This window comes from Chionomys nivalis, chromosome 17 (genome assembly GCF_950005125.1).
Source record: "Chionomys nivalis chromosome 17, mChiNiv1.1, whole genome shotgun sequence".
In the NCBI taxonomy this organism is placed as follows: domain Eukaryota; kingdom Metazoa; phylum Chordata; class Mammalia; order Rodentia; family Cricetidae; genus Chionomys; species Chionomys nivalis.
The window spans coordinates 34313956-34328874 of NC_080102.1; the positions used below are offsets into that span (position 1 = coordinate 34313956).

The 14919-nt window shown below is 47.8% G+C and overlaps 2 protein-coding genes across 4 annotated transcripts; both read left to right on the plus strand.

The window, feature by feature from the left end:
• The first annotated feature begins 3823 nt into the window (after positions 1-3823).
• Commd5 (COMM domain containing 5) lies at positions 3824-5454 on the plus strand. Of its 2 annotated transcripts, none has more exons than XM_057792166.1 (2): positions 3824-3851; positions 4281-5454. In XM_057792166.1, exon 2 carries the CDS (start codon positions 4334-4336, stop codon positions 5006-5008), a length of 675 nt encoding a protein of 224 aa, XP_057648149.1. In that variant the 5' UTR covers positions 3824-3851; positions 4281-4333; the 3' UTR covers positions 5009-5454. The 2 variants fall into 2 exon arrangements, with proteins under 2 accessions (XP_057648149.1, XP_057648148.1); XM_057792165.1 differs by having other exon boundaries at positions 3825-3880.
• A 6776-nt stretch (positions 5455-12230) lies between these two features.
• Positions 12231-14422, plus strand: Rpl8 (ribosomal protein L8). 2 transcript variants are annotated; one of them, XM_057792032.1, is made up of 6 exons: positions 12231-12271; positions 12460-12607; positions 12688-12829; positions 12959-13177; positions 13982-14097; positions 14228-14422. In XM_057792032.1, the coding sequence occupies exons 2-6, from the start codon at positions 12470-12472 to the stop codon at positions 14384-14386; spliced, it is 774 nt and encodes a 257-aa protein (XP_057648015.1). In that variant the 5' UTR covers positions 12231-12271; positions 12460-12469; the 3' UTR covers positions 14387-14422. The 2 variants fall into 2 exon arrangements, with proteins under 2 accessions (XP_057648015.1, XP_057648016.1); XM_057792033.1 differs by lacking the exon at positions 12231-12271 and adding an exon at positions 12323-12341.
• Positions 14423-14919: the final 497 nt, after the last annotated feature.

Consider the following 14919-nt stretch of genomic DNA (forward strand, 5'->3'; position numbering starts at 1 on the left):
TGGAACACTGTGTCATGACCCAGGACGCTGGAATTGGGGTACAGGGAATGAGATGGGAGAGTGACGCATGGGCCACAGCTTGTAAGCCCAGTTAGGATTTGACATTTTATTCTAGAATATGGGACGCCACTAAGAGAACCTTACAGGGCTGTTTAGGTTTTCTTCAGTGTTTTTCTTCCCGGACTCGAGCTTGGATTGGAACCCTGGGCCTTGCCTTATTCCTGCCATTGAGGCACACTTCTACCCTGGGGTTGTGTTTTGTAAAGCACCTTGGCTGCTCAAATTGGGTTTGGAGGAGGGCTAACTATAAAAAACAGAAGATGGAGCAGGCCGTGGTGGCACATGCCTTTAACCCCAGCACTTGGGAGGCAGAGGTAAGTAAATCTCTGTTAAGTTCGATGCCAGCCTGATCTACAGAGCGAGTTCTAACCAGGACTACACAGAAAAACCGTGCCTCAGAAAAACAAAGGATGAGCCGGGCGGTGGTGGTGCACGCCTTTAATCCCAGCACTTGGGAGGCAAAGACAGGTGAATCTCTGTGAGTTCAAGACCAGCCTGGTCTACAAGAGCTAGTTCCAGGACAGGCTCCAAAGCCACAAAGAAACCCTGTCTCGAAAAAACAAAAACAAAACAAACAAACAAAAAAAAAAAAACAAAGGATGAATTCATTTAATTTAAATTTAAATTGAAACTAAGTCTTGGTTTCTCCCAGTGGATTTGGACAGCACAACAATTAAAACATTTGGGCTGGAGAGATGGCTGAATAGTTAAGAGCACTGGCTGCTCTTCCAGAGGGCCTGAGTTCAAATCACAGCAACCACTTAGTGGCTCACAACCATCTGTAATGAGATCTGATGCCCTCCTCTGACGTGTAGGCACACATGCAGATGGCGCACTCATACACATAAATAAATCTTTTTTAAAAATTCATTTTTCTACACAACAATTTAACCAGTTTTCTAGCTCAAAGTCCCAAAGCCTTCCAAATTTATTTAAAAAATATATGCTCAGCCCTTCACAGTAATAGACAACTCCCTTGTCCCAACTTCTGCCTCAGTTACCGTCCTGTTAATGTGATAAAGCATCATGTCCAAGGCAGCTTATAAAAGGCAGGGTTTATGGTTCCAAAGGAATAGGTCAATCATCAGGTGGGGAAGCAGGGCAGCAGGCAGGCATGGCACCTGGAGCTGGAAGCTGAGGTCTGAGGGCTATGTCTCAAACCCCAAAAGGAAGCAGAGAGAGTGAACTCCAAATGGCAAGCATCCTTATATTTTTCAAAATATTTTTATAACTTTTATTCTTATTTTATATGTATTAGTGTTTTGCCTGAATGTATTCCAGATCTTGGAATTACCACGTGAGCTGCCACATGGGTGCTGGGATTGAACCTGGATCCTCTAGAAGAGCAGTCAGTGCTCTTAACCACTGAGCCATCTCTCCAATCCTGCACCTTTATTTTTAATTCAATTATTTTTTTGTTTTGAGACAGTCTCTCTCTATAGCCTTGCCTTATATAGAACTCACTATGTAGACTAGGTTGACCACAAACTCAGAGATACTTCTTCTTTATCTCCTGAGAGCAAAGATTAGAAATATGGGCCACCACACCCAGCTGTCAAGAGCCTTTAGACTCTCAGAGCACTTTCTCCAGCAAGTCGTACCTCCTAAGCTTTCCTAAGCAGCATCACCAACAGAGGACCAAGTATTTAAATGCCTGAGAATACAGGGGACATCTCGTTCACATCACATGTCACAGTAGAGTTTAAAAAGGGGTTGCTTGTGTACGCCTTTGGGAGGTGGTTCTCTATGAGTTTGAGGCAGACCTGGTCTACATATCCTAGGTTAGCTAAGACTACATAGTGAGACCCTATCTCAAAAAAGAAAAAAAAAAAAAAAAGCCGGGCGGTGGTGGCGCACGCCTTTAATCCCAGCACTCGGGAGGCAGAGGCAGGCGGATCTCTGTGAGTTCGAGACCAGCCTGGTCTACAGAGCTAGTTCCAGGACAGGCTCCAAAGCCACAGAGAAACCCTGTCTCAAAAAACCAAAAAAAAAAAAAAAAAAAAAAAAAAAAAAAAAAAAAAAAAAAAAAAAAAAAAAAAAAAGGAGGGTTGATATGGGGCTTGGGATGAGGTGGGCTTCAATGCCTTTGCTGAGCCCCATGATGGATAGAATCTTTGAGGTAGAACCTCTGGAAAATTGAAGTCACTTTGGTTTGTAAATCAGGTTTGTAAAGTGTTGAAGCAATCAAGAGGGAATGAGGCAGCTTACAGTTGTCCCTGGTTTCAATCCAATACCTTTTTCTGGCCTCTGATCAGGTGTGTATGTCAAGCACACACAATATTCAGGCAAAACTACATACACATAAAATTTAAAATGGATGGATGGATGAGGGATTGGAGAGATGGTTCGGAGCACTAGCTGCTCTTCCAGAAGACCCAGGGGTTTGATTCCCAACACCTATAAGGCAGCTCACAACTGTCTGCAACCTTAGTTCCAGAGCATCTAATGCCCTCTTTTGATCTTCATAGGCACCAGGTGAAAGACCCCAGCTTAGCTGCTGTAATGCCATTTTGCAAGGCTTTTACACAAAATGTAAGTTCAAGGTAAAGTCGGTACTCCTAGGCTGCCAAACAGGATACATCAGGCCTAGGAGGGGAACAAAAAGTTCTGGGAAAAACTACATGTGCCCTAGATAGGACCAAGTCAGCTATTATCAGATCTACATGTCCCCGAGGAGCTTGTCCCCAAGTGAACCCATCACCTCATTCGAACTGACCAATGGGATCCCTGTAACCATCCATCTGCTTCTATATGCCTGCCTCTGCTGCCCTTTTCCTATAAAAAGACCTTCTCCCAGACTGCAGGGCGCGCAAGTCCTCCGAAAGACTTTGCTGCCCACAGGTACCTGTGTACACCCAATAAACCTCTTGCTATTTACAGCCAGTGGTCTCGGACTGTTCCTTGGGTTCAGGGGTCTCCTCCTGAGGGAAGGTCCTCCCCGAGGGTCTTTCATTGGCACACAGTGTTACACAGACACACATACATGCAGGCAAGACATCCACACACATAAAATAAAAAATCAATCTTAGGAAATAATAAAGAGGTAAAACAGGCAAAGGGGTCTGTTTGGGTCACTCAAAAAAATATGGCAAAATTTATGTCAGATTTTGTCAAAATTTGCTAGAATTTCTAGGGGTTCTGTTTTTAAAACAGGGTCTCACTTAGTCCAGGCCGCAGGCATCGGCATGGTCCCGATTGCTGCCCAGAAACTGAATATCTAAGCCGGGCTGGCCTACACGTCATACAGATCTGCCTACCTGTACCTCACGAGTGCTGTTTTTGTTAATTTTTGTTTTTTGGATTTTTTTTTTTTCTTTTGGTTTTTCAACAGTCCCGGCTGTCCTGGAACTAACTTTGTAGACCAGGCTGGCCTTGAACTCACAGACGTCCACCAGCCTAGGTCTCTCAAGTGCAGGATTAAAGGCCTGTGCCACCATGCCCGGCCTGAGCGCTGGTTATAAAGCCGTGAGTTGTTGCCTGGCCCATCTAACTATTTTAAAATGCAATTCGGTAGCACCAACTACAACGATTCTAGCGTGTGTCCCTCATACTGGGTCGCAAATGCGCAGGACAGGTACAGCTTTGAGTAGGATCCGGGAAACTGAATGACTTCAGCTTCCTCTCCCAAAAACCAAGTGAAGTCAGAAGACAGCGCTTGAGTCCTGCTGCCCCTCTGCGCGTGCGCGGCTCCGGGGACCATAGAGGTGCTCTATCACGCTATCCTAGAGTAGCCCGGAAGTGTCTTTGGACCCTTCCCGAGGTCCGGCCAACTTCCTGCTTCTCCAGCCGCGGTGAGCTACCAGCGGACCGCTTCCTCCAGGTGCCGAGGGCTTTAAAGGAGTGATTTATATTTGTAATGTGAGACCAGTAGGTCTTCCAGAGCTATGATTAGGATTTGGGCTTGAGTAGGGGAGGGGTCTCAGCTGCGCTGTCCAAATTCACTAATACTGCTTACATAGGACTTACGCGTGCACTTCTGTTTCTTGGTTCTTTTTCCTGCCAACTGCTGATCTCTGGGCGGCCTCTCCTCTCCTAGACTCAGGTGGACTCCTTTACCATCCGGTCTCAGTGCCACCTCCCAAGCACGTGTCCCATTTACTGTCTATCGTTGGTGGCTCATGTGAACAGTGACAGGCGGATGGGGCACCACATCGAACCTCATTTTTTGATACATGAAGCCCCTGGCCAGTAAGTCACTTGTCTCTTCTTCACTTCTCCAGGCAGTTGTGGTTAGCACCTTCTCTCCGGACTGATCAGGAAAGGGGAAGCAAGAATGTCTGCTTTGGGGGCTGCAGCTCCGTACTTGCACCATCCGGCTGATAGTCATGGTGGCCGAGTCAGTTTCCTAGGAGCCCAGCCTTCTCCAGAAGTGGCGGCAGTGGCTCCGCTCATGAGGGACTTGGACAGGAGCACCTTCAGAAAGTTGCTGAAGCTTGTCGTCGGGGCCCTGCATGGCAAAGACTGCAGAGAAGCCGTGCAACAGCTTGGTGCCAGTGCTAACCTGTCGGAGGAGCGGCTGGCTGTCCTGTTGGCAGGCACACACACACTGCTGCAGCAGGCTCTCCGGCGGCCCCCTGCCAGTCTGAAGCCAGAAGCCTTCCAGGACCAGCTCCAGGAGCTTGGCATTCCTCAAGATATGATTGAAGATTTGACCAGTTTGGCATTTGGGAGTCAGCGCCCACTTCTCGACTCTGTGGTCCAACAGCAGGGGTCCTGGCTGCCTCACCTGTCTGACTTCCGGTGGCGGGTGGATGTGGCCATCTCCACCAGTGCTCAGTCCCGCTCCCTGCAACCCAGTGTTCTCATGCAGCTGAAGCTCACGGATGGGTCCGCACACCGCTTTGAGGTACCCGTGGCCAAATTCCAGGAGCTGCGGTACAGTGTAGCCTTGGTCCTTAAGGAGATGGCCGAACTGGAGAAAAAGTGTGAGCGCAAACTGCAAGACTGAACCCTGGTAGTGGGTGCTGAAACTGGTACCAGAGCTCCCAGCCCCCAGGTCATGAGGCCCACCTCATCTGAGGGACTGCGTGTAAGGATGTATTTTGTTGAAGGGACAAGACAGCTGTGACTTTTGGACTTTTTGGGTTTTTTATGAGTGAACTGTGGGCATAGTGGCACAATTTATAATCTCAGCACTTGGAAGGGTGAGGCTGGAGAATGGTTGAGTTTAAGGGCAGTCTGGGTTACACAGAAGATTCTGTTTTAAACTAAAGAGGTAAAGCAACTATTAAAAGCATGTTCATGGGCTGGAGAAATGGCACAGCGGTTAAGAGCACTGGCTGCTCTTCCAGAGGTCCTGAGTTCAATTCCAGGCAACCATATGGTGGCTCACAACCATCTTTAGTGAGATTTGGTGCCCTCTATTGGCCTGCAGGTAGACATACAGGCAGAACACTATACATAATAAATATATCTTTAAAAAAATAATAAAACATGTTCTTCTACTTGTGTGTTAAATCTTATACTTGCATCTCTGTGAGTTCGAGACCAGCCTGGTCTACAAGAGCTAGTTCCAGGATAGGCTCCAAAACCACAGAGAAACCCTGTCTCGAAAAACCAAAAAAAAAAAAAAAAAAAAAAAATCTTATACTTGCCCCTACCCCAGCCATTGCTATGTGCAACTGGACGAGGCCATGTGGAAATCTAGGGTCCAGATAAGGACCTATTACAATATACAACAAGGTTGCTCAGCCTGACCTGAGCCCTCTGCTTCTTTTGCTTTGATGTGTACATGTCTTAGTTTTTTGCCTTAAATTTCTGCTTTCCTGAAGATGACATCCTGGTGGGGAGGCAAGAGGGGGAGACATTACAAATACTAAATATGTAGTACATAATGCTTAGTATGTATAACATTAAATGCATATTTTAAATATTAAAACATAAGTATGGGCCTGGAGGATTGGCTCAGCGGTTAAGAGCACTTATATGCTCTTACAGAGGACCTGAGTTCAATTATCAGAACCCACATGGTGGTTCACAATCTTCTGTAATTCCAGTTGCAGGGGATCCAGCACCAAGACGTCAGGCACATATGTGGTACACACACACACTTGCGGGCAAAGCGTTCGTTCATACTCATAAAATAATAAATCTAAAACAAAAAGCCCATGCGTACAGCTTGTGACAATGAAGAGTCCAGTCAGATGAGGACAGGTGTTTCTGGAAGGTGGGCCATCATGACAAGCTTGATCACAGGGTAGTCTTTGAACATGTAGGTGTTTATGCAAATATAGATGTGTTCTCTGCAGGGGCATCAGCTGGTGCACCAGCTGACGGTGAGGTAAAACCATTCATTGTTAGCAGTGCATCTAGTGTATTATGACTTTTGAATGTGTCCACTGGATTAGCCTAGTACTTTTGCCCTCATCTCTCCATGGGTAGTTTAGAAGCACGGCACGCCTTTAATCCCACGACTTGAGAGGCAGAAGCAGGTGGATCTCTGAGTTCAAAGCCATCCTGGTCTACAGAGTAATTTCCAGGCAGTCACCCCTACACAGAGAAACTGTCTCAGAAAAAGATAAAAGGCTAGCTTTGTATATTACTATGGAGTAGGGACATTGTAATATGGACAAACATTGATTTTTCTCAAAAAGAAAAAAAAACCTGGCACAAGTACAGACTTATAAGCCAATAAGTTGGCCCTTTTCTGCACCCCATTTTATTGAAAGGTTTTGTTTTGGAGACAGGGTTTCACTATGTGGGTCAGGTTGCTCCCAAGGAACTCAATCCCAACTCAGCCTCCTGCATGTAGGAATTAATTGGCGTGTGCCATTAACACTCAGAATCCAAAGTTTTTGAAGAGCTCCCAGGAATTTTTATCAGTACACATTCTGAAAATACCTTTTGTAGGAGTGTAACATAACAGAATAGCAGTCAGGCGGTGGTGGCACACCTGTAACCCCAACACTCCAGAGACAGGAATCTCTATGAGTTTGAGGCCAGCCTGGTCTACAGCAAGGTCTAGGACAGTCAGAGTACATAAAGACAAAACAAGAAGAACAGAATTGCAAGTAGCTTTACGTATAGCATAGCAAGATGAACGATCATACTCGGGGTGGTCAATAGGCAGCATTCTTGGGAACTCAGTGTCTCTGTTACTACCTTCAGATCTCCTCTGGAGAATGTTCACTCTTAAGTCTAACAACCCTGGGGTTTTAGTTTGGTACACTTCTGTGTTATTCCTGTGTACTCACTTGACCTCTTCAGTAGCCCAATGAAAAAGATCCTTTTGTACCTACATTAAAATGAAGAAACTGATGTTTTTGTCTTTCCCAAGGTCCCACAATGTCAAGCAACAGAGCTCCCTATCTTTCAAGGTCACATTTTCCCTCCGTTGGTGTAGAATCTAGGATTTTGCACAAGCCGTCTTGAGTGCTGGTGCCTGCAGAAGTGAGAAGTGTCAAATTTCTTGGAGCTGCAGTTACAGGCAATTGTTATCCACCTGACATAAGCAGGTGCTGGAACTGAAGGGAGTCCTCTGCTGGAGCAGTCTGCGCTGCTAACCCCTGAGCTATCTCGACACCCCTCAATTCCAGATTTCTGCTGTGATGCACACTTGGTAGAGACAGAGCCAATCTAATCTCTTAGTTTGAGGCCGGCCTTCGAAAGTTCTAGGACAGCTGTAGCTACAAAATGAGTCCAAAGAAAAGACAAAGAAAAGAAAAGAAAAGAAAAGAAAAGAAGAAAGAAAAGAAAGTGGAACAGTGGTGGTGAACGGCTTTAATCCCAGCACGCTAGAGGCAGAGGCAGGTGGATCTGTGAGTTCGAGGCTAGCCTGGTGTACAGAGTGAGTTTCAGGACAGCCAGGGCTACACAGAGAAACTCTCTAAAACAAAATCCAAAACAAACAAAAAAGGGGGGGCATGCCGGGTGGTGGTGGTGCACGCCTTTAATCCCAGCACTTGGGAGGCAGAGGCAGGTGAATCTCTGTGAGTTCGAGACCAGCGTGGTCTACAAGAGCTAGTTCCAGGACAGGCTCCAAAGCCACAGAGAAACCCTGTCTCGAAAAACCAAAAAAAAAAAAAAAAAAAAAAAAAAAAAACCAAAAAAAAAAAAAGGGGGGGGGCATGATATATCCCTAATAGTCCTATCTACATTAGGGGATGTAGTCATGGAGATTCAGTATTCAAAAAACCCATTACCCAAAAAAAAAAAAAAAAAAAAAAAAAAAAGATAGAAAAAAAGCCGGGCGATGGTGGCGCACGCCTTTAATCCCAGCACTCGGGAGGCAGAGGCAGGCGGATCTCTGTGAGTTCGAGACCAGCCTGGTCTACAGAGCTAGTTCCAGGACAGGCTCAAAAAGCCACAGAGAAACCCTGTCTCGAAAAACCAAAAAAAAAAAAAAAAACCATTAGGCCACTGGTTCTCAACCCGTGAGTCGAGACCCCTTTGGAGGGGTTGAATGACTTTTTCACAGGGATCACTAAGACCATCAGAAAACACAGATATTTATATAATGATTCATAGTTAGCAAAACTATAGTTATGGAGTAGCAACAGAATAATTTTATAATTGAGAGTCTCCACAAAATGAGGAACTGTATTAAGGGACTATGGCGTTAGGAAGGTGGAGAACCAGTGATTCAGGCTTTATAGTCAGACCCCTCAGAGAAAGTTTAACACATCTCTAAGGTGTCCCTCCTAAACATCTGAAATTTTCATTCCCCTTCAACTACCCTACCGTTCCAACTGGCTTCTCCCCTTAGCCCTGAGTAGGAAACCAGCCTCATTTGACATCCTCATCCTGGACCCACAGGAGACTGACAACGGTCTCCTTTACTGTCGCAATCTGCTACAGTTGGGATATTCAATATCCCCCCCGCCACACAAGTCCGTGTGCTGACGTCCTGATCAATAGGGTGCTACCACTGGGAGGTGGCAGTCACCGCGGTGACTTTTTTCTTGTGCTGAGATGAGCAGTTTTGCTCTGGCACATCCTTCCACCATGATGTACTGCTATGTAGGCTCGAGGAATTGTGGACTGGAAACTGAAGCAATATAAACCTTTTTACTTTGTAAACCTACCTCAGATAAAAAAAAGGGGGGCGAAGGGGGTCAGCATGGTGGCTCTGTGAGTAAAGACACTGGCTGCCAAGCCCGAGGACCTGAGTTAGATCCCAGCAGCCCACATGATGGAAGGAAAATACCAACTCACAGAAGTTGTGCTCTGGTCCCCTTCTATGCACTGTGGCATGCTCCTTCCCCAACAAATTAAAGACATGCAATTAAAAATTTTTTAAAAATATCTCAAAGGGGCTGGAGAGATGGCTCAGAGGATAAGAGCACTGGCTGCTCTTCCAGAGGTCCTGAGTTCAATTCCCACCAACCACATGATGGCTCATAACCATCTGTAATGTGATCTGGTGCCCTCTTCTGGCCCACAGGGATACATGCACGCAGAATATTGTGTATATCATAAATAAATAAATAATTAATTAAAAAATATCTCAAATATTCATTATAGAGTCATAAAACCAATACATCCTCCTGCAAGGACAGTCTATGGCTCTCTATGGCCAGGTCCTCCTGCAGGGACAGTCTATGGCTCTCTATGGCTAGGTCCTCCTGCAGGGACAGTCTATGGCTCTCTATGGCCAGGTTATGGAAATCAGTGTATGCTGAGGCAGGAAGGGTCAGGCATGGGGGAGCTGTTGTTCAGATTCTTCTGACTAGTTGCATACTTTGGGGTACATGAAGTGTGCGGTCTAGATCTTCTCGGGGTCCCTGAAGCCTGAACCTTGCGGTCAGTTAACACTCTTCCTAGAACTGTCTCGAGTCTCTGCTCTGCATCTAGCTCCATAGCTTTTACCTCAGAGCCAACTCTTCGCACAGGTGAAAGCAAATCGTGGACTTCTTCTCTGACATGAAAGACAGGAGCAAACATCGCAGGGCACAGGAGTGCACTCTTAGGATCTGAGCTGCTCGGAAGCTCAGTCACTTGGACCTGTAGCAATACCAGTTTGTGAAAATATCTTTTACGTTTAAAGAGTTGGAACTTTAGCTGAACCTCATAGTCATGTTAATAATACACTTTGAGGCTGCTTAAAACAGCGTGACAACTTGTCCGGTACTCAATCTGTTTTTTTTTTTTTTTTTTTAAATGTGTAGCCCAGGCTGGCCTTGAACTCATGACCCTCCTGCCTCTGCTTCCTTCAACAAATCCTACGGCTCAGTCTGTTTACTTAACGTGTTTTCTCTCAAGACAGGGTTTCTCTGTTGTAGCCTTGGCTGTCCTCGAACTGGCTCTGTGGATCAGGCTGACCTTGAACTCAGATATCCACCTGCCTCAGCCTCCCGAGTGCTGGGATAAAAGGCATGTGTCACCACTCTGGGGTTATCTGTGATGCATTTACACCAGCACATGGACAGCACAGCAAAAAGAGACCATCTCAAAAGAGTTTGGTTGTCTTTTAAAAACAGAGTAGATGAAATCTCAACATGAGACTCTCGGGTTCACCAGATCTGGGACAGGCCCTGAGTGTACAGACAGGCCAGACAGTAAAGTGTCACAGGGACAGAGGAGTTGAGAGCATGACATCAGCATGGTTGTCACCTTATGTGGGCCCCAAATGGCCACGAGCATGCTTGTACCTGTAGTGGTGGCTACTCTGTAGATCAACAGTGAGACCACTGCTTCTGACTAGAGGTGTCAGACCCCTGTAGGGTCATAGATGGCTTTCTGGCTGCACTCAAGGCCTTGCTACCACTAGCACACACCTCACCCAGCTGGCCCACAGGACAGTCTTGGAGGAGTCTAACAAGTATGTGTAAGTGTTTGGTCCCTGTTGGACTCTTCCTCTATAGCACCCTTCACTCTGGTTCTCTTCTGGGCTGACTCAGAACGCCTTATCCTGCCTTGGGTGACTTGATCTCCCGTTCTGCAGGTCCTTGATCTCTGCCACCCCCAGCTTCACTGCCCTTCTGGAATGCCTCCCTTGCACCAGCATCCTGTGGAACTTGAGCAGTTAAGTATGGGGTGCCCCTCCCTCCCTCTTCTCAATATGCCATACAACTGGGTGTCCCTTCCTCAGAATGGTACTTTTAGCCTCTGCTGTGCAGTCTCCCAGTACTTTGCAAAGTACCAGCCTCTATTACCAACTGGAACCCTCATTTACCTCCTCCTCTGTCTCCACCTTTAAGCATCGCCTACTGATAGGGTTCACACAAATGAAGACCCTCTCTTTGGGGGCTCTGTGCCAGCAGAGACATCTCCAGGGCATTTCTTGGCAAGCAGCCCCTCCTTTGTCTCGTTCCTCCCCTTTGCTCTCTAGGGTCTTTGCCCCCATCTTTGTTCTAGTTGCTAAGCTGAGGTCATGGACTTTTGGATTCTCTGCCAGACCTGTTGAGGACTTGGCAGGTGGCGTTCTGTTCTGTTACCTAAATTCCAATCTCCCTCCTCCCCCTTCCCCTCTTCCTTCTTTTTCTTTTTAAATATTTATTTATTTATTTATTTAGTATACAATATTCTGTCTGCATGTGTGCCTGCAGGCCAGCAGAGGGCACCAGACCCCATTACAGATGGTTGTGAGCCACCATGTGGGAATTGAACTCAGGACCTTCGGAAGAGCAGGCAATGCTCTTAACCTCTGAGCCATCTCTCCAGCCCCCTTCTTCTTTTTCAAGACAGGATTTGTGTGTGTGTGTGTGGGGGGGGGCTGACTGTCCTTGAACAGGCTCTCTAGACCAGGAAAGCTGCCCATGCGCCTCTGCCTCTGGGAGTGCTGGGATTAAAGGCGTGCATCATCACCACTCGGCTTCCAAATCCCAATCTTCTAGTTGTGCAAAGCACTAGGATTCCCGAGTCTATACATCCAATCTCCTACGCCTACCTCGGAGTTACAACATCTGGAGACTCTCAATTTATATGGAAACCCTTGTTTGAGCCAAGCTCGGAATCTCGGGTTCTGCAGCTCAGTTCTGTGTGGCCCTGGACAAATCCTTCCACCTCTGGAAGCCTCCACCGCCGCCCACCTGCCCTCCATAAAACTCCTGAGTCAGTTTCCCCAGAGGCCGCTTCTCCCAAGGACACCTATGTAGGTTAGGTGAAAGCCCCAATGCCACTAGCAGGTAGAGACCAGGACTATTCGCGTGTGACTACAAGCTCCGACAGGCATCGCGCCGAGGAAGAGGCTGTGTCCCTTCCGGCGCCCCGCCCCGGAAGATAAGGCTGCTTGCCGCCGCGTATTTCCTCTTTCGGCCGTGCTTGCCGGCAGGTAGGTTGTGTTCGGGTCGCTCCGGGCTTGAAACGATCCACCGCCATCTGTCACCGTCACCTACCCGGTGGTCTGTCATGCTGCCTGGTCCATTCATCCGGGACAGGGAGGGAGGGATGGCGGCGTCTGAGGCCTTGGGAGCTGGCGGGGACCTGCTTTTCTGGACGCTGAATGTGAGCCCTTTCCAGACTCGCCGCCATGGGCCGTGTGATCCGAGGGCAGAGGAAAGGCGCCGGTTCTGTGTTCCGCGCGCACGTGAAACACCGTAAGGGCGCCGCGCGCCTGCGAGCTGTGGACTTCGCCGAGCGGCACGGTTACATTAAGGGTATTGTAAAGGTATGAGGGCACCGGCGGGGGCAAGCAGGGCAACAGGGTGCCTCGAGGAGACCGTCTAACCACCTCAACCTGCCCCATAGGATATCATTCATGACCCCGGTCGCGGCGCTCCCCTCGCCAAAGTGGTTTTTCGTGATCCCTACCGGTTTAAGAAGCGGACGGAGCTGTTCATCGCTGCAGAGGGAATCCACACCGGGCAGTTTGTGTACTGCGGCAAGAAGGGTGAGCGCTTTAGGGCGGGGAAGGACGGGCTGGGCCTAGGACTTAGAATGCTGTGCCTCATAGTATGGGAGCCGTGTGGCTTCGCATTGCTTTTGGCTTTACCGTCTGCTTTGCCACTTCTCTCCACAGCCCAGCTGAATATCGGCAATGTTTTGCCCGTGGGCACCATGCCTGAAGGTACTATTGTATGTTGTCTGGAGGAGAAGCCTGGGGACAGGGGCAAGCTGGCACGAGCCTCTGGGAACTATGCCACAGTCATCTCCCACAATCCGGAGACCAAGAAAACGCGAGTGAAGCTGCCTTCAGGGTCCAAGAAGGTCATTTCCTCAGCCAACAGAGCTGTCGTCGGTGAGTGCCAGAGAGTTGTGGAACCTTCCAAACTGGGTGGTCAGCATGTGAACAGCCAGCTGCTGGGCCCGGGACCAACTTTGAACACAGGGTACACGTGTGGGTTGAATTGTAGAATATATACTTTGTGTATTTGTTCCAGCATGGGCTGTAGAGATAACTCAGTGGATGGAAGCAGTGGTTCTCTAGAGAGCAACCAGGTTCCTTTTCTAGCTCAGCTGTAACTCGAGTCCCAGGAAATCTGGTGCTCTCTCCTGGTGTCTGCATAAATGTGCACAGGTCTGTATATGCATCCATATACAAACAATTTAGGTTTAAAGCCACCTGGAATTTTTGTGCACTGTGACCTAACCTAGGACCTGAATCCTGTGCTTGTGTGTAGTTCTTTTTAGAGAAGATGAGGCCAGTCAGTATTGGTTACTTCTAGAAGATGTCCTTGTCAGTGAAATGGGACATGAGTCAGATTCTCTTAATTGGTTACTTGGGAACATTTCACAATCGGCCAAACTCATGGCTGCTCAGGGTAGGTTCCGAGGATATATGTTCACAGAGAGCGTTTTTGTTCAGTGGAATTCGCTGTTTGTATGGGAGGTGTCTTCAGAGGCTGAAGGACCAGTCCTGAATGACAGATTGCAGAGTAAGGGGTTCCCTAGCTGAGGAGCTGAAATGCTCAGGCACCTGGATGGTACATTTCATTGAGACTGACAATGATCTTGGGGGTGGTGGGTTCCTGACACAGCACTAATGGGGGTGGTATTTGTGGCTTTGTGGTGCACATCTCAGAGGGGCCCTATATTTCTGCAGGTGTTGTGGCTGGTGGGGGTAGAATTGACAAGCCTATCTTGAAGGCTGGCCGTGCCTACCACAAATACAAGGCCAAGAGGAACTGCTGGCCACGCGTACGTGGTGTGGCCATGAATGTAAGTAACCAAGAACTGGGAGTGGGGTAGTATTCCTGTGCTGGGAGGTCCTAGGCAGTGGGTTCTGCCAGCCTTCCCCAGATAGGTGAGATTACCCTTACGCTAACTCTATTTCTCTATCTCTCTCCAGCCTGTAGAGCATCCCTTCGGAGGTGGTAACCATCAGCACATTGGCAAACCGTCCACTATCCGAAGAGATGCCCCTGCTGGACGCAAAGTGGGTCTCATTGCTGCCCGCCGGACTGGGCGACTACGTGGAACCAAAACTGTACAGGAGAAGGAGAACTAGAACTCAGGAGCTAATAAAGTATGTCCTTTGGCCAACAGGCTGTGTGTGAGCCTCGGATTTGATTTTTTTTCTTTTTTTTTTTCTTTTTTTTTGGTGGGGGGAATCCCTGCCCCTTGGTACAAGGAAGGGACCTGAGTGTGGGTCAGAAGATGGCATGTGAACATGACGTGCTGGGCCCTCATTCTATTGTGTATATTAGTGTGCAGGTACATGGCAGGGCCTGAACTGGATGTCAGAGGACTGGGTGTTCTCTGGAGATTGAACTCAGGTTGTCGAGCTTGGTGGCAAAGCATCTTTACCCACTGAGCCATCTTGCTAGCTCAATGAGTTGAATTTTCACTAGGGGCATTAGGATATCCTATCTGATGAATAAATTTATGGCGCTTTTTTTTCCCTCAACACAGGCTAGAGAGAGCCATTTGGGAAGAGGGACTCTGAATTGAAAGAACACCTATGTGCTTGGCCTATAGGGAAGTCTACTAGGCTATTTTCTTGATTAATGGTTGATGTGGGAGGGCCACGCCTGGGCAGGT